General features: G+C 32.1%; 7 protein-coding genes across 11 annotated transcripts; 3 read left to right on the forward strand and 4 right to left on the reverse strand.

Moving 5' to 3' along the window:
- Positions 1 to 8: 8 nt before the first annotated feature.
- Positions 9 to 3,119, reverse strand: LOC117605431 (mitochondrial-processing peptidase subunit alpha). The gene is made up of 10 exons (XM_034326776.2): positions 2,983 to 3,119; positions 2,621 to 2,871; positions 2,463 to 2,542; positions 2,110 to 2,388; positions 1,868 to 2,040; positions 1,624 to 1,732; positions 1,331 to 1,539; positions 1,100 to 1,265; positions 900 to 1,032; positions 9 to 812 (listed from the first exon to the last, which is right to left on the reverse strand). Exons 1-10 carry the CDS (start codon positions 3,036 to 3,038, stop codon positions 634 to 636), a joined length of 1,635 nt encoding a protein of 544 aa, XP_034182667.2. The 5' UTR covers positions 3,039 to 3,119; the 3' UTR covers positions 9 to 633.
- A 280-nt stretch (positions 3,120 to 3,399) lies between these two features.
- Positions 3,400 to 6,683, forward strand: LOC117605427 (nucleolar MIF4G domain-containing protein 1). The gene is made up of 8 exons (XM_034326772.2): positions 3,400 to 3,835; positions 3,924 to 4,423; positions 4,498 to 4,970; positions 5,046 to 5,221; positions 5,281 to 5,633; positions 5,702 to 5,833; positions 5,902 to 6,203; positions 6,274 to 6,683. Exons 1-7 carry the CDS (start codon positions 3,400 to 3,402, stop codon positions 6,190 to 6,192), a joined length of 2,361 nt encoding a protein of 786 aa, XP_034182663.2. The 3' UTR covers positions 6,193 to 6,203; positions 6,274 to 6,683.
- Positions 6,242 to 7,487, reverse strand: LOC117605434 (lysozyme). The gene is made up of 4 exons (XM_034326780.2): positions 7,351 to 7,487; positions 6,712 to 6,900; positions 6,555 to 6,628; positions 6,242 to 6,469 (listed from the first exon to the last, which is right to left on the reverse strand). Exons 1-4 carry the CDS (start codon positions 7,412 to 7,414, stop codon positions 6,329 to 6,331), a joined length of 468 nt encoding a protein of 155 aa, XP_034182671.1. The 5' UTR covers positions 7,415 to 7,487; the 3' UTR covers positions 6,242 to 6,328.
- Positions 7,488 to 8,843: 1,356 nt separating this feature from the next.
- On the reverse strand, positions 8,844 to 10,017 carry eEF1beta (elongation factor 1-beta). Its single transcript, XM_034326778.2, has 3 exons — positions 9,875 to 10,017; positions 9,143 to 9,567; positions 8,844 to 9,056 (listed from the first exon to the last, which is right to left on the reverse strand). The coding sequence occupies exons 1-3, from the start codon at positions 9,952 to 9,954 to the stop codon at positions 8,902 to 8,904; spliced, it is 660 nt and encodes a 219-aa protein (XP_034182669.1). The 5' UTR covers positions 9,955 to 10,017; the 3' UTR covers positions 8,844 to 8,901.
- Positions 10,018 to 10,278: 261 nt separating this feature from the next.
- On the forward strand, positions 10,279 to 13,976 carry ND-75 (NADH dehydrogenase (ubiquinone) 75 kDa subunit). 3 transcript variants are annotated; one of them, XM_034326775.2, is made up of 13 exons: positions 10,279 to 10,453; positions 10,650 to 10,847; positions 10,942 to 11,049; positions 11,135 to 11,500; positions 11,577 to 11,798; positions 11,872 to 12,007; positions 12,098 to 12,444; positions 12,514 to 12,699; positions 12,771 to 12,960; positions 13,025 to 13,200; positions 13,273 to 13,407; positions 13,486 to 13,653; positions 13,729 to 13,976. In XM_034326775.2, the coding sequence occupies exons 2-12, from the start codon at positions 10,686 to 10,688 to the stop codon at positions 13,633 to 13,635; spliced, it is 2,178 nt and encodes a 725-aa protein (XP_034182666.1). In that variant the 5' UTR covers positions 10,279 to 10,453; positions 10,650 to 10,685; the 3' UTR covers positions 13,636 to 13,653; positions 13,729 to 13,976. The 3 variants fall into 3 exon arrangements, 2 of the variants coding, with proteins under 2 accessions (XP_034182666.1, XP_034182664.1); XR_004581690.2 differs by having other exon boundaries at positions 10,280 to 10,453; positions 13,486 to 13,728; positions 13,876 to 13,976; XM_034326773.2 differs by having other exon boundaries at positions 10,280 to 10,453; positions 13,486 to 13,976.
- A 242-nt stretch (positions 13,977 to 14,218) lies between these two features.
- Positions 14,219 to 17,904, reverse strand: p115 (general vesicular transport factor p115). 3 transcript variants are annotated; one of them, XM_034326768.2, is made up of 12 exons: positions 17,766 to 17,904; positions 17,335 to 17,563; positions 17,012 to 17,268; positions 16,712 to 16,913; positions 16,481 to 16,632; positions 16,212 to 16,402; positions 15,973 to 16,145; positions 15,449 to 15,876; positions 15,192 to 15,372; positions 14,930 to 15,114; positions 14,454 to 14,837; positions 14,219 to 14,358 (listed from the first exon to the last, which is right to left on the reverse strand). In XM_034326768.2, the coding sequence occupies exons 1-12, from the start codon at positions 17,841 to 17,843 to the stop codon at positions 14,278 to 14,280; spliced, it is 2,541 nt and encodes an 846-aa protein (XP_034182659.2). In that variant the 5' UTR covers positions 17,844 to 17,904; the 3' UTR covers positions 14,219 to 14,277. The 3 variants fall into 3 exon arrangements, with proteins under 3 accessions (XP_034182659.2, XP_034182658.2, XP_034182662.2); XM_034326767.2 differs by having other exon boundaries at positions 16,212 to 16,632; XM_034326771.2 differs by lacking the exon at positions 14,219 to 14,358 and having other exon boundaries at positions 14,659 to 14,837; positions 14,925 to 15,114; positions 16,212 to 16,632.
- Positions 17,905 to 17,921: 17 nt separating this feature from the next.
- LOC117605432 (zinc finger CCCH-type with G patch domain-containing protein) lies at positions 17,922 to 20,618 on the forward strand. The gene is made up of 9 exons (XM_034326777.2): positions 17,922 to 18,306; positions 18,413 to 18,625; positions 18,712 to 18,789; positions 18,857 to 18,997; positions 19,153 to 19,295; positions 19,362 to 19,540; positions 19,623 to 19,892; positions 19,971 to 20,150; positions 20,230 to 20,618. The coding sequence occupies exons 1-9, from the start codon at positions 18,256 to 18,258 to the stop codon at positions 20,526 to 20,528; spliced, it is 1,554 nt and encodes a 517-aa protein (XP_034182668.1). The 5' UTR covers positions 17,922 to 18,255; the 3' UTR covers positions 20,529 to 20,618.
- The last annotated feature ends 2,052 nt before the right edge of the window (positions 20,619 to 22,670 follow it).

Genomic DNA, 22,670 nt, shown 5'->3' on the forward strand with positions numbered 1-22,670 from the left:
ATTCTACAGTTTTTACATTATATTAACAAATGAATGTATAATTGACATAGGGTAACAATTTATTGAAACCGAACGTTATAAGTTATAAAACATTGAAAATATAACGTATGGTTGTCATGAATATTATAAATGTAATGTGTTTTAACCCTTTCTCTCTAAAGAAAAAAATTATTCTAGGGAGTTATTCCTTTGATAGCCAAGTATTCTGAGAATAAAATGGACAATATCAGCAATCGATATGCAAAGTCAATGTATATATGTATAGGACTACAAAACTAAATTAGTGTCAGCCCCTAATAGAAACAAAATGTTTTATAAGAACGCAAAAATAAATAATAAATCACTTATTCATTGAATTTGTATCACCGGCTTATGACTCGTTCCGTAAACGGTAAACACTTATAAGCAAATAATTTTTTTCTGGATTTTATTTGTAAATTTCAGAACAGCCTTTACATATTGATACTTAGATATTTTAATTATTTCATTTACTTCAGTTTGTTTTTTATTCGTTTAATTTTCTATTTTATATGTTATTGATTTGCTCTCTTTATCTTTACTTTTTGTATATACAAAGGAATTGTTTCATTTAATGCGAATAAATTAAATTAAATTAAATAATTTTCAAAAATTTTAGCGGAGAAGAGACAGTCTACTACGAGAACCAGGTAATCGGCCTTGTTCGTCAATCAATGCAGCTTGAATGTCCCCGATCGAAGGAAGGGTTTTTATTTCTCCTCGAGCTGCAACGCTAGGCGGTGATTTAAGCAAACGACGTACTACATTTTTTATATCTTCTCTCGATACTGCATCTGCAATCGAAGCAAAAATAATGAAAAATCCTACTTTTATGTTATGCATGATATTTCATCAATACTTTTCATCAATAGGTAACTTACCAATTGCTTCTATATAATATTCTGGTCGTTTTCTGTATCCAATAGCTAAAACTTGTTTCCCAATATCTTCAAACATAACAGGCCTTGTTTCCAGATTCATAAATACCATGGACTGTAGTTGTTTCTTTGCTCTCTGTATTATTCAAAGATTATCCAATTAAAATGATAAAACAACAAACATTACAAATAAAAAACCATACCGCTAGTTCGCTGTCCATAATGCAATTTGCCATAGAAACCATTTCATGTATAATCACTTCAACCATATCCTTGACATAAGATGGTGTACAAGATGAATGAATGCAAAACAGCCCCGTGTCGATATATACGTGGTTACACGCAACTGCACTATGTATCCAATGGTACCTACAAAATAATTTTTTTACAATGATATTCTAATTTTTCAGAGAACAAAAAATGTTATATTTTACCTGTTAAGTACGTTTAGAAATAAACGAGTAAACATGCCCTTTCCTGGACCTCCGGCACTGAAACTATTGCCACCACCCATCATCATATTCAAAACGCATAGTGGTACAAAATCTGGATCCTCATGGGAACAGGCCTCCAAACCTATCACTACGTGCGACAATTCTGGCAGACCACTTGGTCCCACGTATACGGGTATATTGCATTCTTCCTATAAAATTTTAGAACAAAGTTATAAAAATCAGTAACTTTTTAGGATATCTTTCTGTATTTAATTCGATTAGAAGATAACTACTAGCATGTAACCTCCAGTATACTGAGCAATTGATGCATCCACGGTATTTAAAGTACTCTTGCTTGTTCCTTGCTCTTCTTCCCAAATAGGCTTTTCATCAACAAAATATCTGCAACAGCAATAATAAACTTCATTTAACTATTTAAGAATTTATACGACAAATATGTAACTTAATTTTTTAATCAGTAACAATCTTGAAATTGTGATTTATGGTAGTAAATATTTAAGTTTTACATATAAGTACTTTTGAACTGCCGAGACAAGATCTTCGTGTTCTACACCACAACCAGCTACTACCATTCTACTTGGTGTATAATGATGTTTCAAATATTCAAATAATATTTTTCTATCTATAACATCAATATTTTCCTTTGGACAAATCCTTGGAAGACCAAGAGTATTATTTCTATATGCAGCCTAAAAAAATATATTTATTCAGATATATGCATCTGATATTTTAAAAAATATTTTTTTCATTACACTTACAGCATGAATCATATCTGTGAGTATTAGTTCTTGCTCTGGTCTTGTAAGTAAAGATTCTAATTCAAAGGAAATCATTTGTCTAGCAGCATTTACCTCCTCTTGTGTAATTTTAGGCCTTAAAACAATATCACCTAAAATTTGTACCACTTTATCTAATCCACGATGTTCTGTTGATGCAGCATAAGTACATGTATCTCTTCCTACTTGACAGTCACATATCCCTCCAAGTTTATCTAAGGTAAGCAGCACTTGATCTTTATTTTCATACGTTTTTGTTGCCTGCAAAAGTAAATTATTGATTTTATTTTTTATTCTATGAATAGTAACTTTCCAATGTATCATAAAAATCTTACTCCAAATGCCAGTTTTTCTAGGAAATGAGAAATACCACTAGGATATGCAACTTCATATCGAGGACCAGAGTCAATTATTACTGTAACATAATGTTTTTTCAACATGAATAAGTTTTAAAACTTGTTTAAAGCTTTTTTTAAAAATTCTTTCAACTTACCACCTATTGTACAAAATGGGCCAAACCGATTTTCAGAAGCAACTCTTAATCCATTTGATAAAACTGTTACTTTAGTAACATGATGCTCTTCCTTTGTAGTAGCATAAATTGCTTTAGGTAAATTAGGAACAGGTTTTGTTAACGGGGGAAATGGTGTAACTACTGTGCTTCGTGTTATTTTATTATTAGGAACCTTATGAGAAGAAAATTGGCATTTTTTTAAAAAAGGAAAGGCTTTCCTTTGTACTGCACTGTAAAAAACAATTACTATTTAATGAATAAAATAGATTCATAAAATAATGATATTAGAAGTAAACTGAACAAATTAACATTCTTTAATATAAAATCTTTTTACTATTTACCTATTTGTAACAGAAACTATAGAAGAACCTTGTAACATCTTCATTAACATTTTCATTTTACCGTTTGTGTACAACTTTTTAACATTTAAATTGACTTTCCACCTAACCGTAACAAATAACCTGTCGTTCTGTATACGCCACAGTCAGTAGTGCCACAATTTTAGAACTTTTTCGATTAAACGAAGCGCAATTTATTTCAAGTGCGTTATAAATGTTACAATTAAGCGTGTAAATTTATTTTTAGTAAAGATGTGTGATATATAAAGTGAATTCTTATAGAACTTCTATAAATTGTATATACATATGTCTGTAACACAAGTAAATGATAAAAACCAGGGCTAAAAGTTATATGTACATATATAATATAAATATATTTTTTGCATAAAATTTTACTACACCTTTTCAGCAGAATAAAACATGAGCTCGTTTAAACGATTAAAATTGAAAAATAAAAATGCGAAGAATACTAGTTCAAATTTAATGACTAAATCTCGTAAAGAAGTACGAAAAGAGCTTAGGAAACAGAAGAAGATTAACAAAGCAATTTATTTCCAGCAGAAAAAAGGGTTACTTGTTTCGGGCAGTGACAAAGATGAAAGGATCGTTAAAGTTCATGGCAAAAAAAATATTTGCAAGAATGAAATCGCAGCTAGCATCGAAGTGCAAAAGAAATCTGTTCAGAAAAAGAAAACTAAGAAGGTTGAACTTGGAAAAACAAATACACGAAATGAATCGCTTAAACAGGCCAATTTGAAAGAAGATAAAATAATTAAAAAACTGGAGAAGCAGTTGAAATTAAATAAAAGAAAAAAGAAGACAATTCCAAAATCTTTTGCACTAGATGGTTTAGATTGTATCCTTTTTGTTTTATTGAAAAATACCACATTTTGTTCCTGATATTAAGATATTATTTTTATGAAAACTCCTTAATGTATATACAGATCTTCTGGATTTTTGTGTAGAAGAAAATAGAAAGTATATAGTAGAAACAGAGGAAAAGCTGTTAACAGACAAATTTGATGATGAATTTGAAGGAAGTTTTGAAGAAACTGTTGAAGAAGATCTCCAGGAGAACACTTGTATGGAAAATGAATTGCATAATATTAAAAAAAATAAAAATGTAAATGACCACTCAGCTACTGCAAATGAGAATGTAACTGAACTTGATTCAGAGGTATCAGAAACTGAAGAGGTAAAACCTGAACAAAGTAAAGAGAATGTTCACATTAATAATAATGATGGTTTGTGGGAAGATATTTATGGAAGGAAAAGAGATAGAGATGGTAATATTATACGAAATGCTAATAGATATGTTCCACCAGCTGCAAAAGTTGTTTCTGATATAAATTCAGATAATGACAAACTGCAGTCCTTAAAAAAACAGTTAAAAGGCTATTTGAATAGAATAACGGAACAAAACATTCATTATATAAGTAATCAGGTAGTTCAGTGTTTTGAAATAAATTACTACCATACAGATAATATACTTATTAACTCATAATTTTCATGTTACAGATAGAAACATTGTACATGACAAACAGCCGTAACAATATGAATCTTGTATTATCAAAATTAACACTGGAAAGTTTAGTTACAAATGTAATGACTCCGAATAGACTTATTTGCGAACATATGATGTTGATTGCCATTTTGCATGCAAATGTTGGTACTGAAGTTGGTGCCAGTTTTTTAGAAAAACTTGTTAAAACATTTGTTGAAATAATAGAAAAGCCGCAAGATGTAGAAAATAAGGAATTGGACAATATAATTCTTATGCTTTCACATCTGTATAACTTTAAGGTGTATGGACACAAACTCATCTATCAGATACTTCATAAACTTGCAACCAAATTTACAGAAAAAGAGATTGAATTGATATTACTTATTTTAAAAACAGTAGGATTTTCACTAAGAAAGGATGATCCAAATGCTCTAAAGGAGTTTATAAAAGATCTACAACAAAAAGCTAGCCATGAGAATGGAGAAAAGTAAGCTTTCCAAGTTCACTAATTAAAAAATTAAAGTTAACAGTAATTACTTACAAAATTATTATTATTTCGCAGCTCAAGAGTCAAATTTATGTTAGAAATTTTATTAGCAGTAAAGAACAATAACATTAATAAAATACCCCAATATGATCCTCTTGAAGTGGAACATTTAAGGAAAATTATGAAAAGTGTAATACGTAAAGGCAATGCAATAGTGCAGTTCAATGTGACTCTAGAAGATCTGTTGCATGGTAATATTTTATATAAATAAGGAGTCAATAAATTATATCTAACTGTTTTCTTATTATAGCCGATGAAAATGGAAAATGGTGGATTATAGGATCAGCTTGGTCTGGAACAAATACTATTGATATCTCAACAGAAACAAAGAAACATAACAAGTTCAATTTTGGTACAAAAATATTAGAATTAGCAAAGAAACAAAGGATGAATACAGACACTAGAAGAAATATTTTCTGTATTCTTATAACAGCCGAAGATTATTTGGATGCATTTGAAAAACTTCATCATCTTGGCTTAAAAGACCAACAAGAAGGCGAAATCATACACGTTTTAATGCATTGTTGTTTACAGGAAAATAAGTTCAATCCTTATTATGCGATACTGGCTCAAAAATTATGTGAATATAACCGAAAATATCAGGTATTATTTTATAGTTTCAATTATATGTACACATACTGGTTTATTTCTAACATTTATTAATATTTCAGCTGACAATACAATACACATTATGGGACAAATTGAAAACATTGGAAACGTACGAATCCAAACAATTAAATAATTTAGCACATTTTTTAACTTACTTATTTATTGAAAACTGCCTTGCTCTATCAATTTTGAAAGTAAGTATTACATTTTATTGAAATTATAAAGGAAATATCTTTTACTACTGATTATTATTATGTTACAGGTTATTCAATTTACTGAATTAGACAAACATACCATGAAGTTTCTTAAACAAATTATATTGAAAATTTTATTACATGAAAACGAAAAGGCTTGTCTACGTGTATTTGAAAGAATCTCTGTTTCCACTCAGCTGCAAACTTTCATAGAAAGTCTTCGTTTATTTATAAACTGTTTTATAATAAAAAATATAGATTCAAGTAGTATATTGGACGAGCAAAAACTATTGTTGAAAAGAAGAGCTGAATTTGTGGATAAAATGTTAATTTTCCATGGGTCCAAAGTCATGTTTTAAATGAATAACATGTAAAATATATATTTTTATACATATGTATAGATCTAAATGGGAATGTAACTTTATTTTATTATTTATTAGGTTTCTTAACACGTACAGCAAAAATATGTATGTATGGATTACAATAATTTCTTAATTATTGCTGTGCAAAAGTCTGCATGCAAAGTTTGTATGTATTTTCATATTTTGAGTTCAAAGGGCCGCTGCATCCGTAGCCACCCAGTCGATGAATACGAAGAAAATCATCACAATCGATTTTACCATCTCCGTTGCAGTCCTAAAAAAAGGTGCCACGATGATAAGAAAACAACATAACTATACATGAATGCCTATAGTATACATTTATTTGCAACCATACATACCTGAGAAAATTTATCCATATAGCCTTGTACTGTACGAGCCGCACAATATGGCTCACTCACGCACTGTAGATATCCTTTCCAAAAAACAAGTATTTTGATTTAATAATTTATTTTTATTATTATCATTTTTTTGTACTCGCATTAATAATTTACTAACCATTATCACTTGAACTGTCGGTAAGGGTTGGTTTTCCAGCATCAGCCCAGTAACTCCATGTTATGCGAAATGGTCCACAAACAGCCTCGTCACAGCCAAGCGTCGTATTACATCCGGATGCAGCTTCGCATATGCATCCTAAGCAAACCTTCGATAACGTTTCAGCTCCAGTCACTGATGTGTATTGTCCTGTATAACAAAGATGGATAAAAATAATTTTCAATTAACTTTTATATACAATACATTTCTCAAGATAATTGTTCATAGATAATAAAGAAGACAAAGCATTTGGTGGAGAAGTAACGGATTTCTGTATAGAATCAATGATTTAATGGAGTTTTGTAAATCGTAGGATTATTTTAAATGCAAAAGAATTGCAAAAGTATAATAAGGTACTTGCTATCTTAAGCTACATTATTTTTACTTTGATGATTTAAGGACGATGCGATCGACACAGATAGATATTCAAATTAATGTCCTCTACATTATAATCAAGGACTCATACTTTTATGTATTCCATTCTATGAACGTATTTACTGTTACATAAAAAATGATGATCAACATTGATCTTTGTACAGAGAATTATTTAATTATTTGCTTCCGTATATTAAAACAAAATATGTATAAATATTCACTTACCATAAACTAATAGTAGTATCAATAAGCAGGCAGGGCTTATTGAAGTTTTTGAAAAAAAAACCATCTTTAATGTATATGATTTTTGTTGAATGTACAAATCAAGACTTAAAATGTTTACAGCTCTTAATGTTGGAGAACGTTGTTGCAATAGTTGGATACAGCAAACTACTACGGTATTCCCCGATGTCTTCTCCTCTTCTTTTATATATAACGCGCGGGCGGTGAGCGCGTGTTGTCACCTAAAGAAGTGGGGAATCTAACGGAGGTCAGTGGCAAGGGCTATCTTTTAAAAAAAGGAGGATTTAAAATCCAACTAATCTGAATATTAAGGCACGCAGTAAAAAACCCAGGTGTGTGTGTATATATATAATATTGGATTAAAATGAAAAATGTTGTTGTTTAAAAATTCCAAAAATCATACAGCAGAATTTGATTAAAATTGTGTATTTATAGGAATGTGTATGTCATCTTGAACAGTTGTGTTTTTCAGGATTGCATTCCTATGAACGTCGCTATACTACATACATATTTAGTATACTAAACACAGTCATTCAAGGTCAGTTTAAAAGGAATCTTTTTTGTCTGTTTGACCTGTTGAATGAAATGACAGTTATATCAAAATTAAATTATAAGCATATAAAATAGAACACTAAAATATTTATGCTGATATCAAGAATTTGAAACTGTCTGTTTACTGTTTGTAATTGTAAAAATTTAGTTAGTAACTTTCAAGGTCACTTTTATTATTCAAGATGTATCATGAACTTTCAGCTCTTTAGTTATTTTCAAAACTGTAGAAGATATAACTGGCTAAGTAAATGCATTAATACTATTTAATATTATAATTTAAATGATGCTTAATAAATAATACAAATATATTCACTATTAAGAAGACAAATTATATTTCAGCTGGGCTGTAAGCATATTTTTTGATACCATCTGTTTATACATATTATAAAAGTCATAAAACATTAGTTCTATAGCTTGATAATAGATCATGCTAACAATTGTAAAAGTATAATATGTAATATCATTTCATATTTATCATCGGAAGAATCAGTTTTCAATTCTTGAGATATATATATATATATATTATATACATATATATCTTATAAATACTTGTATATACCCACACATACGTATCACGTAACCTAACCTTAATTGGTCCCATCTCTCTCTAACGATATAGTATTTACAGAATTTTATTAGTAACAATAAGTTTGACAAATAAAACTGGAACAGAAATGCTGTTTCTATTTCCTTTTAAAATTTATTTTCATAATGAACATATGGGAATTATTTTATTCCATTTATTAGGTATATATAACTGCAGATTTAATTTTGTCCTAAACAAGTAAAAAATAAATCAAATAAGTATTAAAATTTTAAATATGAAAATCGTACGATCCACATAAATATTTTATTCGAAGCTTTACTAATAATATTACTACTGAAATTGCATCAGCAGTTCTAATCCAGTAACAAATTATATGTACAAACAATTATTATTTATTAAGTTTACATTAAAAATAACAAGCAGAAACAGTCAATTTATATTTTATTAAATGACTCAATATCCACAGACTGAACCAAGTCTTGAAAATTTTCAATTGTTTCCACCAGCAAGTCCACAGATACTTTATCATCTTCTATGACACACATTATCCTGAACTTATTGATACCATAACCCACAGCTACCAATTTGGCTAAAAACATAAAATCAAATTTAGTTTCTTATAAAATTCAAGGCATCTTACAAGATTTCCATAAATAAGGAAATTAATTGACTTACATGCCCCCCATACTAATCCATCCATTTGAATAGATCTCACAGCTTCTTCCATGGCTTTCATATCAGTTTCATCTCCCCATGGTTTAACATCTAATACAAGGCTAGACTTGGCAATAAGTGCTGGTTTTTTAGACTTTTTCTCTGCATATGCTTTTAATCTTTCTTCTCTAATTTTGGCAGCCTCTGCATCTTCCTCTTCATCTGATCCAAAGAGGTCAACATCTTTATCATCATCTTCATTTTTTGTTGCTGCTGCGTTAGTAGAATTACTGCTACTTAAGATAGGTGCTTTCTTTTCCCCAGGAAGTTTCTTTAAATCATATGATTTAATGTGATTATACCATCGTAAAACATGAGGATTTGAGGATGTTGGAGCCTTTTCTAAAGCTTCCAAGACGGCTACATCAGCTTGAGTAGGTTGCCACCTTAAAAACATGATGACTTTTATTTGCTTCATTCATTTAACAGTAACTGCATTTGTCAATTAAACATACGCCAGAAAAAGGTAATTTATATATATTTTTTTTAATAAATATTTGAAGAAATGAAATGTGAAATATTATATTATTTTAAATATACTTTAATACAGATAATAGCTTTCTATTTTTGTAGCGTTTAAACATAAATAGCAATTTTTCAAATATACCAACAAAAGTCTGATCATTCTAAAATGCCAATGTTTAAAATACCACGTGTACTGAAATAAAAACTATATAGTATTACAAATCTTACCCTTCGATATAACTACGATCCGCTAAGTAAGAATTTAAATCTTTGACACCCTCATCAGTCTTAAAATCACCAATAGCCATCGTGTAAAATCAGGTAAAAAGTGAATGTTCGACTAAAACTTCTGATAACGAAGTGTCTTTCAGCTGCCTACCGGAAGAGAAAGCTATATATGTATGTACCTACGGTGAAAAGTTGACGGTTTGCTACTTCGTCTCACCGGTGACGTCATTCCGGTATATTATTTTTGACAAGTAAAAAACTAACTGTATGTGGTTACTTATAGTTACTATATATTTTTTAATGTCAGAAGAAGAATTATTGCGAAAGCGAATAATCAACAATGAAATCTATATTGTAATAATGTAATTTTTACATCTTGCATAATTTACTAATTATTTATATCAGACTGATTGTCATCATAGAAGATGAGTTCAGAAATTGACCGCTTTCCAACACGAATTTCCTTCGACAAAATTAAATGTTGTTAGTAACAAATCCTATTTTAGATCAGTCTTATAGATCGTCTGTCGTAGACGTTCGCAAAGTTTGGAAGGGATTGCTAGGACGGAACAAAATTTGGTAATTTTTAACCAAGTAAAATTATTATTGATTCGTTGAAAGACAAATGATAATAAATTCAATTTTATTACATTAATATGTAGTATAAATTATTGATTTAAGAGGACATAAAGAGTTATAAATCTATTGATCAACATAGAATTAGGTTACGTTCATTACGCTATACTTAAAGGTATAACTTTTTCTTACATAACAGGATAGAATTGACAGTTAACGGGAAGATTGAGTCAAAATGTTAAGACTCCCGGTAATAAAACTACCAACAGGATTACAAAATGGTAGACTTTTTGCTATGGGATTACATACAACATCCTGTAAATTACAACAAGAATTAGTAGAGGTATTTATAGATGATAAGCCAGTTCAGGTTCCACCTGGGACAACTGTTTTGCAGGTAAATAATCCTTTTTTTTGTTTAGTAAATACATTATTACATTTCACCTTAAACACTCAAGCGACAGTTTGCAATAATGTAATAACTTTATTAGGCAGCTGCTAAAGTAGGAGTAGAGATTCCCAGATTTTGTTATCATGAACGTCTAGCAGTAGCAGGAAATTGCAGAATGTGTCTTGTGGAAATTGAAAAACAAGTTAAGGTATTCATTAGTTTATATTTTTTTTATATATATAATTTAATTCCATGTAGTTGTACATATCCATAACATAAAAAAATATGCTTAGCCTGTTGCAGCTTGTGCAATGCCTGTGATGAAAGGATGGAGAGTAAAAACAAATTCTGATTTAACACGTAAAGCTCGTGAAGGAGTTATGGAATTTTTATTAGTTAATCATCCTTTAGATTGTCCAATTTGTGATCAAGGTGGTGAATGTGATTTACAAGATCAAAGTATGGCATTTGGTAGTGATAGGAGCAGATTCATTGATATTAATTATAGCGGTAAAAGAGCAGTAGAGGACAAGGATATTGGACCTCTAATAAAAACAGTTATGACACGTTGCATCCACTGTACAAGATGTATTCGTTTTGCCTCCGAAGTAGCGGGAATCGATGATCTAGGAACTACTGGTCGTGGAAATGACATGCAAGTATGTTTAGTCCTTTCCAATACTAGCTTGAGTGCCTTAATACTTTTGATATTTACATTACATATTATTATAACAGGTGGGAACATATGTAGAGAAGATGTTTCTCTCAGAATTATCTGGTAACATAATTGACTTGTGTCCTGTTGGTGCATTAACCAGTAAACCATATGCTTTCGTTGCTCGCCCATGGGAAACACGTCGTACAGATAGTATTGATGTTCTTGATGCTATTGGTAGTAATATAGTAGTAACGCATAGAACGGGTGAAGTTTTAAGAATTTTACCAAGAGTAAACGAGGTATTATTATCATGGTAATAATAATGCAAAGCGTCCTTTAAAATTTTAATGATACATGTACTACTTTATACAGGAAATAAATGAAGAATGGCTGTCAGATAAAGCTCGTTTCTCTTATGATGGATTGAAACGTCAGAGACTCATAACTCCAATGATGAAAATCAATGGAAAATTGGAAGCTGTTAATTGGGAAGATGCTCTCGTAACGGGTTCGTTATAATTATAGTTTAATGTTTCTCTTTAGTGTTAATTGTGTTGTTTAAAGAATTTTATTATTAATTAAAATAATATATTCTTAGTTGCTCAAGCTGTTCAGGACGTACCGTTGAATAAATGTTCCGCGATTGCTGGGAAATTAGCTGATGCTGAAGCTCTTGTGGCATTGAAAGATTTAGTAAATAGACTTGGTGGTGAAATTCTTGCAACGGAACAAAGTCTTCCGAAAAACATTGTAGATATAAGAACTAATTATTTATTAAATAATTCCATTGCTGCTATAGAAGAGGCTGATGTCGTATTATTGATCGGTACAAATCCAAGATACGAAGCACCATTGGTGAATACGCGTTTACGGAAAGGATATATTCATGGTGAACAGACTATTGCTCTAATTGGTCCGGACGTAGATCTAACATATGATCATGAAGTAAGTAAAGAATTTTCTTTAAATTCATGTTATTTGTATACAGAAGCTAAAGTTTTAGTTCAATGTTAGCATTTAGGTCAGTCTCCAGAAATTATAACACAATTAAGGAATGGTACTCATGCGTTTTCGAATATTCTGAAAAGTGCTAAGAAACCTCTAATTATCTTGGGCATCGAGCAATTAACCAGAAAAGATGGGGCAAAAATTTTGTGTGAAACACAATTATTGGCACAGTCTTTAGAAGATAAATCGAAGGTAAGCAAATTATTTTATAACCGGTTTTAATTTATTCGTACACACAGATACACAGTTTTCTTCATTTCAAGACTTCTGAAGGATGGAACGTATTAAATGTACTTCACACGAATGCGTCGCAAGTAGCTGCTTTGGATTTGGGTTACTCGTCATCCGTTGACGAAGTTAAACAACAACAGCCAAAGGTTTTATTTTTACTTGGAGCTGACGATGCAAATATAAAAAAAGAAGACTTTCCCAACACCGTTATTGTATACATAGGTACATAAAATATTTATTTATTTTGTTGTAGATCAGTATATTAATGTAATCCTGTGTATTTTAGGTAGTCACGGTGATGAGGGAGCTGCGATGGCCGATGTTATACTTCCTGGAGCTGCGTACACCGAAAAAGTTGCAACATACGTAAACACTGAAGGACGTCCTCAACAAACTTGTGCTGCAAATACACCGCCAGGTATGGCGCGTCCAGATTGGAAGATTATACGAGCTCTTTCAGAAGTAATTATCAATAAATTTGTAAAGTATCAAGTACAGATACAAAGAGGGAAGTTAATTAATTATTTCGAATAGATATGTGGAATTTGTTTGCCTTATGACACTTTGAACGAAGTAAGGTCCAGGCTGGAGGAAATAGCACCACATTTAATTAGGTATGGTAGCATAGAACCGACCAATTATTCTGTCGAAGCATTGGAGTTATTAAAGGTAAATGTATATGAGTTCAACATATTTCGTAATTTCATAACATATAAGTAAATACTAAATTATGTTATTTTCATGAAGGAAACGAATGGCTCGTTGTCATCGAATCCATTAGAAATTAAACAGAAAACGTTAGATCAATTTTTTATGACGGACGTAATATCTCGAGCCTCACTTACTATGGCAAAGTGTGTGCAAGCAGTTTTGAAACAACGGGAAAGTTCTTTGTAAAAAAAATTAATCACCAACGTATGAGATACTGTGCTATGGTAGATACATAATAGGATATGAGAATGCATCGCAACTATACTGCTTTAATTACAGGTACGTAAAAGGAAGAAGTACTATTTTTTACTAGGGTATTAAATTATACCACGTGTATTAATTGAACAAAACGTACATACTGATCAATGGAATGTTCAAACATTCAACAGAGGAATCTTAATTGTTTGTTTCACTTTTTTCTTGCAGCCATTTTGTAGAGCACAATACTTTGTTAAATTTAATGTTTGATGTGATTAAAATCAATAGTGAAGCAATATTATAATTAATAAAAAATATCCCTTTAAACATATCGTATTATTAACATGTTTTTCTTTTTACATCTATAATGCAGTTCAAACGTTCATCGATTTTCATTAAAACGGTTCATATCGGTATTCACATTCAGTATTCTTACGTTAAAAAATATTGTACATAAAATTTTAACAACATAATAAAAACTGCATTTACTTCCTAATGTGTGAATTTGCTACATCATCATACGATATGATGGTACATTATCGTTTGAAATAAATAGAAAGGAATTACAAGAACACGGAAAAATACTTTCTAGTATCATCATTGCCATAATAATTTTTAATTAGGAAGGTACTAATCATTACGATCGACCGAATTGCTAGATTCTTGTTGATCGTCAGTGTCAAGTTCAGCAGAACTTTCATCCGTCTCAACCTAAGAACAAAAAAATTAGTAAAATTATTCATTATGTCGTCTATCAAGAATCGTGTATCAGATCTAAAAAATTATTTGAACAGAATTAAAAGTACCTTTTCACCCAATGCGATCAATCTTTCTTTATACAAAATAATTTTACTATCTTGCTCTGTTAAAAGTTCCAGAAGATCCTCTTGATCTTTTTTTATTTTTTCCAATTCTTCTGATTTTTCTCTCAATTTCCGTTCAAGATCAATCTCGTTTTTTTCCTCTACTTTTCGTTTATATTCTTTTATCATCGAGGTACATTCATCTAAACGATTTTCTAAATCCGTAATTACATGTTTATATTTTTCCACTTCTTTAGCGCATTCTTCTTCGTTTGTTATATTATTAGAATCATTTTCTTCTGATAACAAATTGGTTTGTGCGGCTCGTAGAACTAAATTTTGATCCTTTAAATGACTAACGGTCGATTGTAGATCATGAATTTGTGCCTGTCGAAATAGTTAGTAATTTCACAAATAACTCATTAAAATGACTGAAATTTCTTCGCAAATATGTTCTATAATTTTATACTGTACCGTACTTCGAGTTCATGTTTTTCCTTCATTAGTGATTCTGTAACTTGATTAAGCTTCTGTATTTGAGAATCTTGTTCTCGAATAACTTCTTTGTATTGTGCTACTAAAACAGAGTCTGGAAGTATCGACGTCGTTATTTGATTTTTCTGATGCGTGTTACTTCCCTCCAAAACAGATTCCATAATTATACCTGAAAAATACATGTAATATAATTAATGGAATTTGTAATGGAATTAAATAAACATAGAAGAAATAAATAATTATTACCCTCTAATGTTTTTGACAGTCTACAAAACTCATGATCTAATAGAAGTTCCGATGGATTCTTCGCTGAGGGTTGCGGATGTTTTAAAGTTCTAGAATACACCTCATGCCTAGCAAGACCGCCAATAGCATCTTGAAATCTTTCTACTCCTATTCTGTTCTCAATTAAATTGCACAATTTTTCCTGTAAAGTACCATCTACGGTAGTAGCATAAACGTATAGTCTTAAAATGTATTATTTCAAGTCTTTACTAAATTACCTTCGTATAATTAGGAACACTATTATCATTAAAATGTACACATATTCCAATAAGCATAGCGCACATACTTTGTAGTAATGTTTCTTGTAAGTCGTCGTTATTTTCTTGCGATGATAGTAAGACTGTTAAATAAGCTACAGAAGAATCGATAAGCAAGAAAAATTTCACGGCAGCTAGGCAGTGAGCAGTCCATCTGCAGAGTAACATTAAAAGACCTAACTTGCATTGCGTCTTATTGCCTTGTTGCAGTAACATGACACACTGTTGCATCAAAGTCACAGGTGGTTTACCAATGTTAGTTGCAAGAAGTACTCGCAGTAATTGCTCTTTCTGCGCATTGTCATCGATTAGCGCGTAAGACAATGCCACGGCAGAAAACCAATTCGACAAAGAATCCGGGGAAAATAAACCTCCGCATAACAGCTGCCCTAGCAACATTACATTTGTAAAATATTTTACGTTCATTATACGCTACTGTAAAAACTGAAATTGTACAAGATACAATAATACGGTTTTCTACAAACCTGTTGTTAATGACGGCACCTCGTTACCTTGAGGTAGCAAAGTCTGAATAAGCTGACTTTGTCGTATTTCATTTTTATATAAAAAACATTGAAAACAATATAGTACAGAACACCTTAAAGCAAATGGTTGCTTTTCGTTCACCATGGACATAAGTAAAACAACGATTGCAGGCCTGAAAAATAATAAACATTTTTCCAGCAATGTAATACATTTATATATTTAAGTGTGTTTCAGTTACCTAGGAGGACTACTTGGGGCCATTACTCCTGCTAGGAATTCTTGATTGCTAGCATTTCCTCTAATAACTTCAGCTACCGTATTAATCGTTTCTGTGAGCACATCAGCAGGTACACCACTAGCCATTAATATGTTGCACAAAGCTTGTAAAAGTCCACAAGCTCTCATGATTTCTTGACAATTTGCGACTGCCTTTATATACGTGTTACGGATAAAAATCAGTATCAAAAACGAAAGGAATGTAAATGAATATAGAATGTTTTCATTTACCTGAGCAGGTCCACTAGGTGCTACTAATGCTCGAATCACTTGTACCATACAGTGAACATTTGACACTTTTTGTGGACTCCATGCACCAAGAGGATTGTCATCAATTTCAGATGGTATTTGAAACATTGGAGTTAATTTCTGAATGTAACAACCTAAAACGTTATAGCACAACACTACTTTGATCTGCACTATACATACTGACAATTATCTCTTTTTTTAGTAACACGTTACCTTCATAAAAAAAATTTTGATTACTTATGTTACCCCGTAAAAGATTCAACATAAGTAACAGGCAATCTTCAACGACGATACCACCTTCCGCATTACCTTCCTGAGCAATTACATCGAAAATGCGATCAAATGCATTTTCAAATGCAACAATTTTTTGAATGTTTGCATTGCCTTTGGTTAATTGGATAAGAAGTAATAAGGCCTGTAACAATAATAAATAATACTTTCTATCCAGTAAAGGTATACTATAAACTCATGAAAACATCATGGGAAAAAAAGAACAGATGAAAAAACTCATACATCATTACGTATGACTTCTCTACTATCACTGAGGAGATCCATCAGTTTAGAAACACCCATGGGGCTAACTAAAATTATTTCTTGTATATCCTTTAGCCTGTTAGCTGACAAATGTGCTAATAATTTCAAAGCTGGCCATCTAACTTTGAATTCAAATTCTTCCAAGAGTGCTAAGACTAATCCTACGCTATCTGTGTTTTTAATAAATATCTCTGTGAATTGTTCTCCTATTTTATTCTTTGGTCCATGTTTATCCACTGAAAATAATACTTGTGTAAAATGCAGTAAAAGTTAGATGAAAAATATCAAACTTGTAATGTTACCTTCTTCTTCAAATGCTATAGGATTAGTTATGTTACAAAGAGTGTCCAATGCTAAACCGATGATTTCACAATCTGTTCTATCTATTTCCAAAATCTGTCTCAGTACATCCATTCCTCGAGTTCCCACTTCAACGCGATAAGTGCGTGAAAGGGCTTTAAGCGCTCGACAGGCATCTCGTCTGTCATTTAACAAGGTTGATGATTGTAACCTATCCACCAATCGTTCTACCTGTGTGATTATTTTAATAAAAAGGGTAAATATAAAAAGAAAAAATTCATACATATTTCAAGGTATACATATTTGATTATGCAAATTATATTACGTTTGTTTTATACTACATGTCACACGAACAGAAGATACCATGTGTTACTTTAAAAAGAAACTGGAAGAGAAAAACGTAAGTTTAATCATTAAAAAAAGTTTTAAATACCGTATCAGCACCCGACATTTCATTTTCTACAGGAGTAGAACCTAAAACAGATTTTAGGCTACTTTTAAAATATTCCATTTTGTTGACAGTAGAAGAATTGTAGACTACACGTCACACAGTATCATCGACATTTTCAAGTTATTTGAAGTTGCTGAAACAGTGATTACAGACCCAACAAGATTGGACATGCCTCTGTTTTTGAAGGGTTTTAAATTCAGTTGTCGGTAAGTTGTCAAGTAGTTTGAGCCGCTTTTGTATAGATAGTGCTACGGTCGAAATGACAGACTGTCATATCGACTTCATGGGGTATGTGAAACCGCGCGTGGATAAAAGTACGTCCAGTCTTTCTGTGTCTGTAGTCACTGCTATAGTCAATGCCACTACGATCGTTAAACCAAAGAGGAGTAAAGGAGTTAGGCACAAAGTGTCAAACCCGTGTATTTCTTCAGAAATTTTGAACTTGATATAAAATAAAATAATTTAGATTATCATGGCTGACGCAGGAAGCTTAAAAGAAGCTATTGCACAATATGAACAGCAGGTAGGCAGATACAAATGACTTTTCTTTATGCAAAAAGATGATCTTACATGCCATTCTTATATTTACGTTTATTTTTTATCTGAAATATTCGTTCTAAATATTTTAGCTGACTCAAGTTCAAGCAACCTTATCTACGACTACGCAAGAAACTGATAGGGATAATTTGTTAAGTTTACAGTCAGATATCCAAGAACTTATTAACTTAACAAAAGAAAGCTTACAGAGTGTTGAAATGGCTAATGTAGGAAACACGTCTAAATTAGAGGATTCAAGTAATGAAGATGAAGATCCATTGGCAAAAGAATATGCCTTGTTTAAGGTGATTACAAAATTATTAAGAAAATGCACGTATAAAAGATATATAGAAATAATTTCATGTTATATTTTTTAATGTAAATTAATCAGGCAGAACTGGAGAACACTTCAAATGATTCTCAAAACACTGAACTGGATAGACAAGATGGTGACTCCAATAATATAGAAGTCAGTATTCAAGTATTGTATATGGCATAGCAATGACACAATTATACGGTGCAAGTTCATCTTGTAGGAAGAGTTGAGGCAGCTAGAAGGTATGAAATGTAGAGCTCCTCATGGTAGCAGTTGGGGAGGTATCGGTTATCATAATGCTATGGTATCCTCTGTTTATCAGAATGACGATACAGAAATAAAAAATATGCAAGATATAAAGGTAAGAAAAAACCTTTTGATAATATTAAATTTTGTTATTTATATTATTAATTTGAATGAATTTTTTGAAGCATAGGTTTTAGAAACAGTCAGTTTTATGTGCTTATATTTTTCATGTGATTCTGAATACATATGTACAGTGTAACTATTATTTAGGTCAGGGTACTTTTTCTAAATCCAACGCATAGAGAGATGCTTCCATGTCCTTATTACTTAGATGGAAGATGTAAATTTTCTGATGAGGATTGTAACTTTTCACATGGTGAACTAGTACCATTATCTAGCATACAAGAATATAGGTAAACCCTATTGATACTTAATGATTGAAATATGTACATAAAAAATATACGTATCTTTATTTACAGAGAGCCTGATTTTCAGAGTATAAAAATGGGTAGTAGAGTACTAGCAAAACAAAAGAATGAATTATGGCACAGATGTGTTGTATTAAAAATACCAGATAAAGAAGGTGACCCCTTTAGAGTTAAATTTGAAGCAACTGGTAACATCATAGAAGTTGGTTTACAACATCTTTTACCTCTTGGTTAATATCTTATAAAGTAATTATATGTATACTCGTTCAAATTCAGTTATATGTTATTAATTTATAATGTTTACTGGAATAGGTGATGCAGACTTGGAAATGTCAGACACATCTGATGATGCTGACAGTGAAAATGACCTGACAGAGTATTCCAGGGACCAAGTAATTCACACATCTCTTCTCTCGGTAGAAAGTAATGCACCGATAGGAAATTGGGAGAAACATACACGTGGTATAGGTAGTAAATTAATGGCTCAGATGGGATATGTAGTAGGAACTGGTCTTGGAAAACGATCAGATGGTAGAATAGAACCTGTTGAAGCAACAGTATTGCCAGCTGGGAAATCATTAGGTATGATACTATATTTTGCATTATTACTCACAACATTACTATGTACAAATATTTTCAGCAAAAGATATTTCTTTTTAGACCATTGTATGGAACTGCGAGAAAATGCAGGCGGAGATAAAAATTTATTTTCAGTTGAACGTAGAATGCAAAAACAACAACAAAAATTAGAACAACAAAGAGAAAGACAATATCAAAGGGAGAAGGAGCGAGAACAAAATAACGTATTTAATTTCATAAATGCAACTTTAGGCGATAAACGTATGTTTATAGAACATTAATTTCATTGTATTTAACATTCTTTGAACATTATATTAAATGTATGAACATTTCTTTGCAGCTAAAACTGAAACACAGAAAACTATTTCAAAAAATAAAAATAATCTTAAAGCAGAGTCTAACCGACAGTTAAATGTAGCAAGTTTCCAAATTGGTGAAAATATTTTAAGATTAGAAAAGGAATCGACGAAGTTGAAAGAATCATTGACAAAACATGTAAAGGGAAGCGTTCACTACAACAACATCATGATGAAATATAACGAAAAACAAAAAGAACTCATTGGTCTAAGAGCATCCCAAAAAAGTATTGCTGCTGAACAAAATCAACGAAAAAATAGAGCTAAACTGTCTATATTTTGATGTACATATATTTGCAATTTTACCTTTCCACAGAACATTAGATCATAAGAAGTAATTATCTATGTATAAAAATTAATAAATAAACATTAAGACTATACAGTATTTTTACCGTAGTATTCAGTTCGATATCCTTTTTTAAACACCGGGGGTTGCACCCAGTAGGGGTGTCAGGGACCCCGAAACACTGGTGGCATTCTATGCATACCGACATGATATCCTGGGGTGTCAGAGACCCCGAAGCACTATTGTCGCTCCATGCATACCGACATGATATCCTGGGGTTTCAGGGATCCCAAAGCAGAAACGGCAGTCTGTGCATACCGACTTCATATCATGGGGTGTCTGAGACCCCGAAACACTGGTGGTGCACTGTGCATCCCTACATCCCTTACATTTCTGCATCCTTTACATCATTGCATCCCTTACATTCCTGCATCATTTACATCACTGCAACTCTTATATTCCTGTATCCTTTACATCTCAACACCCTTCACATCCCTGCATCCCTTACATTTCTGCATGCTTTATATCATTGCATCCCTTACATTTCTGCATCCCTTACATTTCTGCATCCTTTATATCATTGCATTCCTTACATCACTGCAACCCTTATATTCCTGTATCCTTTACTTCTCAACATCCTTTACATCCCTGCACCGAAAAGCACAACATCGAGCTGAATTTTTGCGAAATTTAGTTCCTCTTTTTACCGCCAGAGGGCGCTGACTCGAGGTCGAAATTTTAGTTCACATTTTTGCTGCGAGAGGGCCAAAATTCCAGCATGGTTTAGTTCCTTTTTCTAAAACCAGGTGGCGCTGACTCGAGGTCGAAATTTTAGTTCACATTTTTGCCGCTAGAGGGCCAAAATTCCAGCATGATTTAGTTCCTTTTTCTAAAACCAGATGGCGCTGACTCGATGTCGAAATTTTAGTTCACATTTTTGCCGCTAGAGGGCCAAAATTCCAGCATTATTTAGTTCCTTTTTCTAAAACCAGATGGCGCTGACGCGAGGTCGAAATTTTAGTTCACATTTTTGCCGCTAGAGGGCACAAAATTGAAAATTCAAAAATTAATAATTCAAAAATTACTTACCTTTACTTACCTTTACTCGAACCAGCTTTTGTAATATATTTATTATAAGGGTTGCAGGGACATAAGGGATGTAAGGGATGCAGAGATATAAAGGGTGGAGGGATGTAAAAGATACGCAGATGTAAGGAAGACAGTGATGTGAGGGATGCAGTGCTATAAGGGTTGCAGGGACATAAGGGATGTAAGGGATGCAGAGATATAAAGGTTGGAGGGATGTAAAGAATTAAGGGATGTAAAAGATACGGAGATGTAAGGAAAACAGTGATGTGAGGGATGCAGTGCTATAAGGATAAGCTCATAAAAAGAATGAAGAAATTCCATAGAGAGGAGTAGGATAAGAAATAGTTAGGGAGCATGGGTCTTGGCCCATAAAGGAGGATAAAATAATTAATAATTAAAAGGGATGGGTCTTGGCCTATAAAGAGGGAGAAAATGAAATAATTTCAGATGTCTTTACGACACCCGGGACAAGATAAATGAGGTAAATTAAATAAACTCCGGAAAGAAATTCGAGTACGAATATTATGCTAGTTGTGCCCTCTACGTTCGAGCCTGATTTCATCGAGGGGTGTTAAGGACCCCGAAACAGCGGCGGATTTGTCTGAATACCAAGATATCATCTAGGGGTGCTAAGAACCCCGAAGCAATTATGATTCTGCCTACCAAAGTTAAATCGTTTGGGGTTCTAAAGACCCCGAAGCACCCACGATTTTGTATACCTATATTATATTGTGTCGGGGTTCTAAGGACCCCGAAGCACCGACGATTTTGTGTACCTAAATTATATTGTCTCGGGGTTCTAAAGACCCCAAAGCACAGACGATTTTGTATACCTAAATGATATTTTCTTGCGGTTCTAAAGACCCCAAGCACCGTTGATTCTGTATATCTAAAAAATATTGTCTCCAGGATCTAAGGACCTCGAGCACCGCCGATTCTGTATACCTAAATTATATACTCTGGGGGTTCTAAAGACCCCAAGCACCGACGATTCTGTATACCGAAATTATACTGTCTTGGGGTTCTAAGAACCCCGAGTACCGACGATTT

The sequence above is a fragment of the Osmia lignaria genome, chromosome 3 (genome assembly GCF_051020975.1).
Source record: "Osmia lignaria lignaria isolate PbOS001 chromosome 3, iyOsmLign1, whole genome shotgun sequence".
Lineage (NCBI taxonomy): Eukaryota > Metazoa > Arthropoda > Insecta > Hymenoptera > Megachilidae > Osmia > Osmia lignaria.

What these genes read in the sequence shown, in the direction of transcription:
- LOC117605431 (XM_034326776.2), bottom strand. Translation starts at nt 3,038, where the DNA reads ATGAAAATGTTAATGAAGATGTTACAAGGTTCTTCTATAGTTTCTGTT. An exon ending in ATACTGGAGGTTACATGCTA is followed by an intron (nt 1,540 to 1,623) that starts GTAGTTATCTTC and finishes AAAATTTTATAG; the next exon opens with GAAGAATGCAATATACCCGT. An exon ending in ATATTATATAGAAGCAATTG is followed by an intron (nt 813 to 899) that starts GTAAGTTACCTA and finishes CTTCGATTGCAG; the next exon opens with ATGCAGTATCGAGAGAAGAT.
- LOC117605427 (XM_034326772.2), top strand. Translation starts at nt 3,400, where the DNA reads ATGAGCTCGTTTAAACGATTAAAATTGAAAAATAAAAATGCGAAGAAT. An exon ending in TGCACTAGATGGTTTAGATT is followed by an intron (nt 3,836 to 3,923) that starts GTATCCTTTTTG and finishes ATGTATATACAG; the next exon opens with ATCTTCTGGATTTTTGTGTA. An exon ending in TCTAGAAGATCTGTTGCATG is followed by an intron (nt 5,222 to 5,280) that starts GTAATATTTTAT and finishes TTCTTATTATAG; the next exon opens with CCGATGAAAATGGAAAATGG.
- LOC117605434 (XM_034326780.2), bottom strand. Translation starts at nt 7,414, where the DNA reads ATGGTTTTTTTTTCAAAAACTTCAATAAGCCCTGCCTGCTTATTGATA. An exon ending in GATACTACTATTAGTTTATG is followed by an intron (nt 6,901 to 7,350) that starts GTAAGTGAATAT and finishes TTTGTTATACAG; the next exon opens with GACAATACACATCAGTGACT. An exon ending in CGACAGTTCAAGTGATAATG is followed by an intron (nt 6,629 to 6,711) that starts GTTAGTAAATTA and finishes TTTTTTGGAAAG; the next exon opens with GATATCTACAGTGCGTGAGT.
- eEF1beta (XM_034326778.2), bottom strand. Translation starts at nt 9,954, where the DNA reads ATGGCTATTGGTGATTTTAAGACTGATGAGGGTGTCAAAGATTTAAAT. An exon ending in GATCGTAGTTATATCGAAGG is followed by an intron (nt 9,568 to 9,874) that starts GTAAGATTTGTA and finishes CATGTTTTTAAG; the next exon opens with GTGGCAACCTACTCAAGCTG. An exon ending in TGGATTAGTATGGGGGGCAT is followed by an intron (nt 9,057 to 9,142) that starts GTAAGTCAATTA and finishes TTATGTTTTTAG; the next exon opens with CCAAATTGGTAGCTGTGGGT.
- ND-75 (XM_034326775.2), top strand. Translation starts at nt 10,686, where the DNA reads ATGTTAAGACTCCCGGTAATAAAACTACCAACAGGATTACAAAATGGT. An exon ending in TTTTACCAAGAGTAAACGAG is followed by an intron (nt 11,799 to 11,871) that starts GTATTATTATCA and finishes TACTTTATACAG; the next exon opens with GAAATAAATGAAGAATGGCT. An exon ending in AAGCATTGGAGTTATTAAAG is followed by an intron (nt 13,408 to 13,485) that starts GTAAATGTATAT and finishes ATTTTCATGAAG; the next exon opens with GAAACGAATGGCTCGTTGTC.
- p115 (XM_034326767.2), bottom strand. Translation starts at nt 17,843, where the DNA reads ATGGAATATTTTAAAAGTAGCCTAAAATCTGTTTTAGGTTCTACTCCT. An exon ending in TATAGCATTTGAAGAAGAAG is followed by an intron (nt 17,269 to 17,334) that starts GTAACATTACAA and finishes TATTATTTTCAG; the next exon opens with TGGATAAACATGGACCAAAG. An exon ending in GCCCCAAGTAGTCCTCCTAG is followed by an intron (nt 16,146 to 16,211) that starts GTAACTGAAACA and finishes ATTATTTTTCAG; the next exon opens with GCCTGCAATCGTTGTTTTAC.
- LOC117605432 (XM_034326777.2), top strand. Translation starts at nt 18,256, where the DNA reads ATGGCTGACGCAGGAAGCTTAAAAGAAGCTATTGCACAATATGAACAG. An exon ending in AAGAATATGCCTTGTTTAAG is followed by an intron (nt 18,626 to 18,711) that starts GTGATTACAAAA and finishes TAAATTAATCAG; the next exon opens with GCAGAACTGGAGAACACTTC. An exon ending in AAAATATGCAAGATATAAAG is followed by an intron (nt 18,998 to 19,152) that starts GTAAGAAAAAAC and finishes ACTATTATTTAG; the next exon opens with GTCAGGGTACTTTTTCTAAA.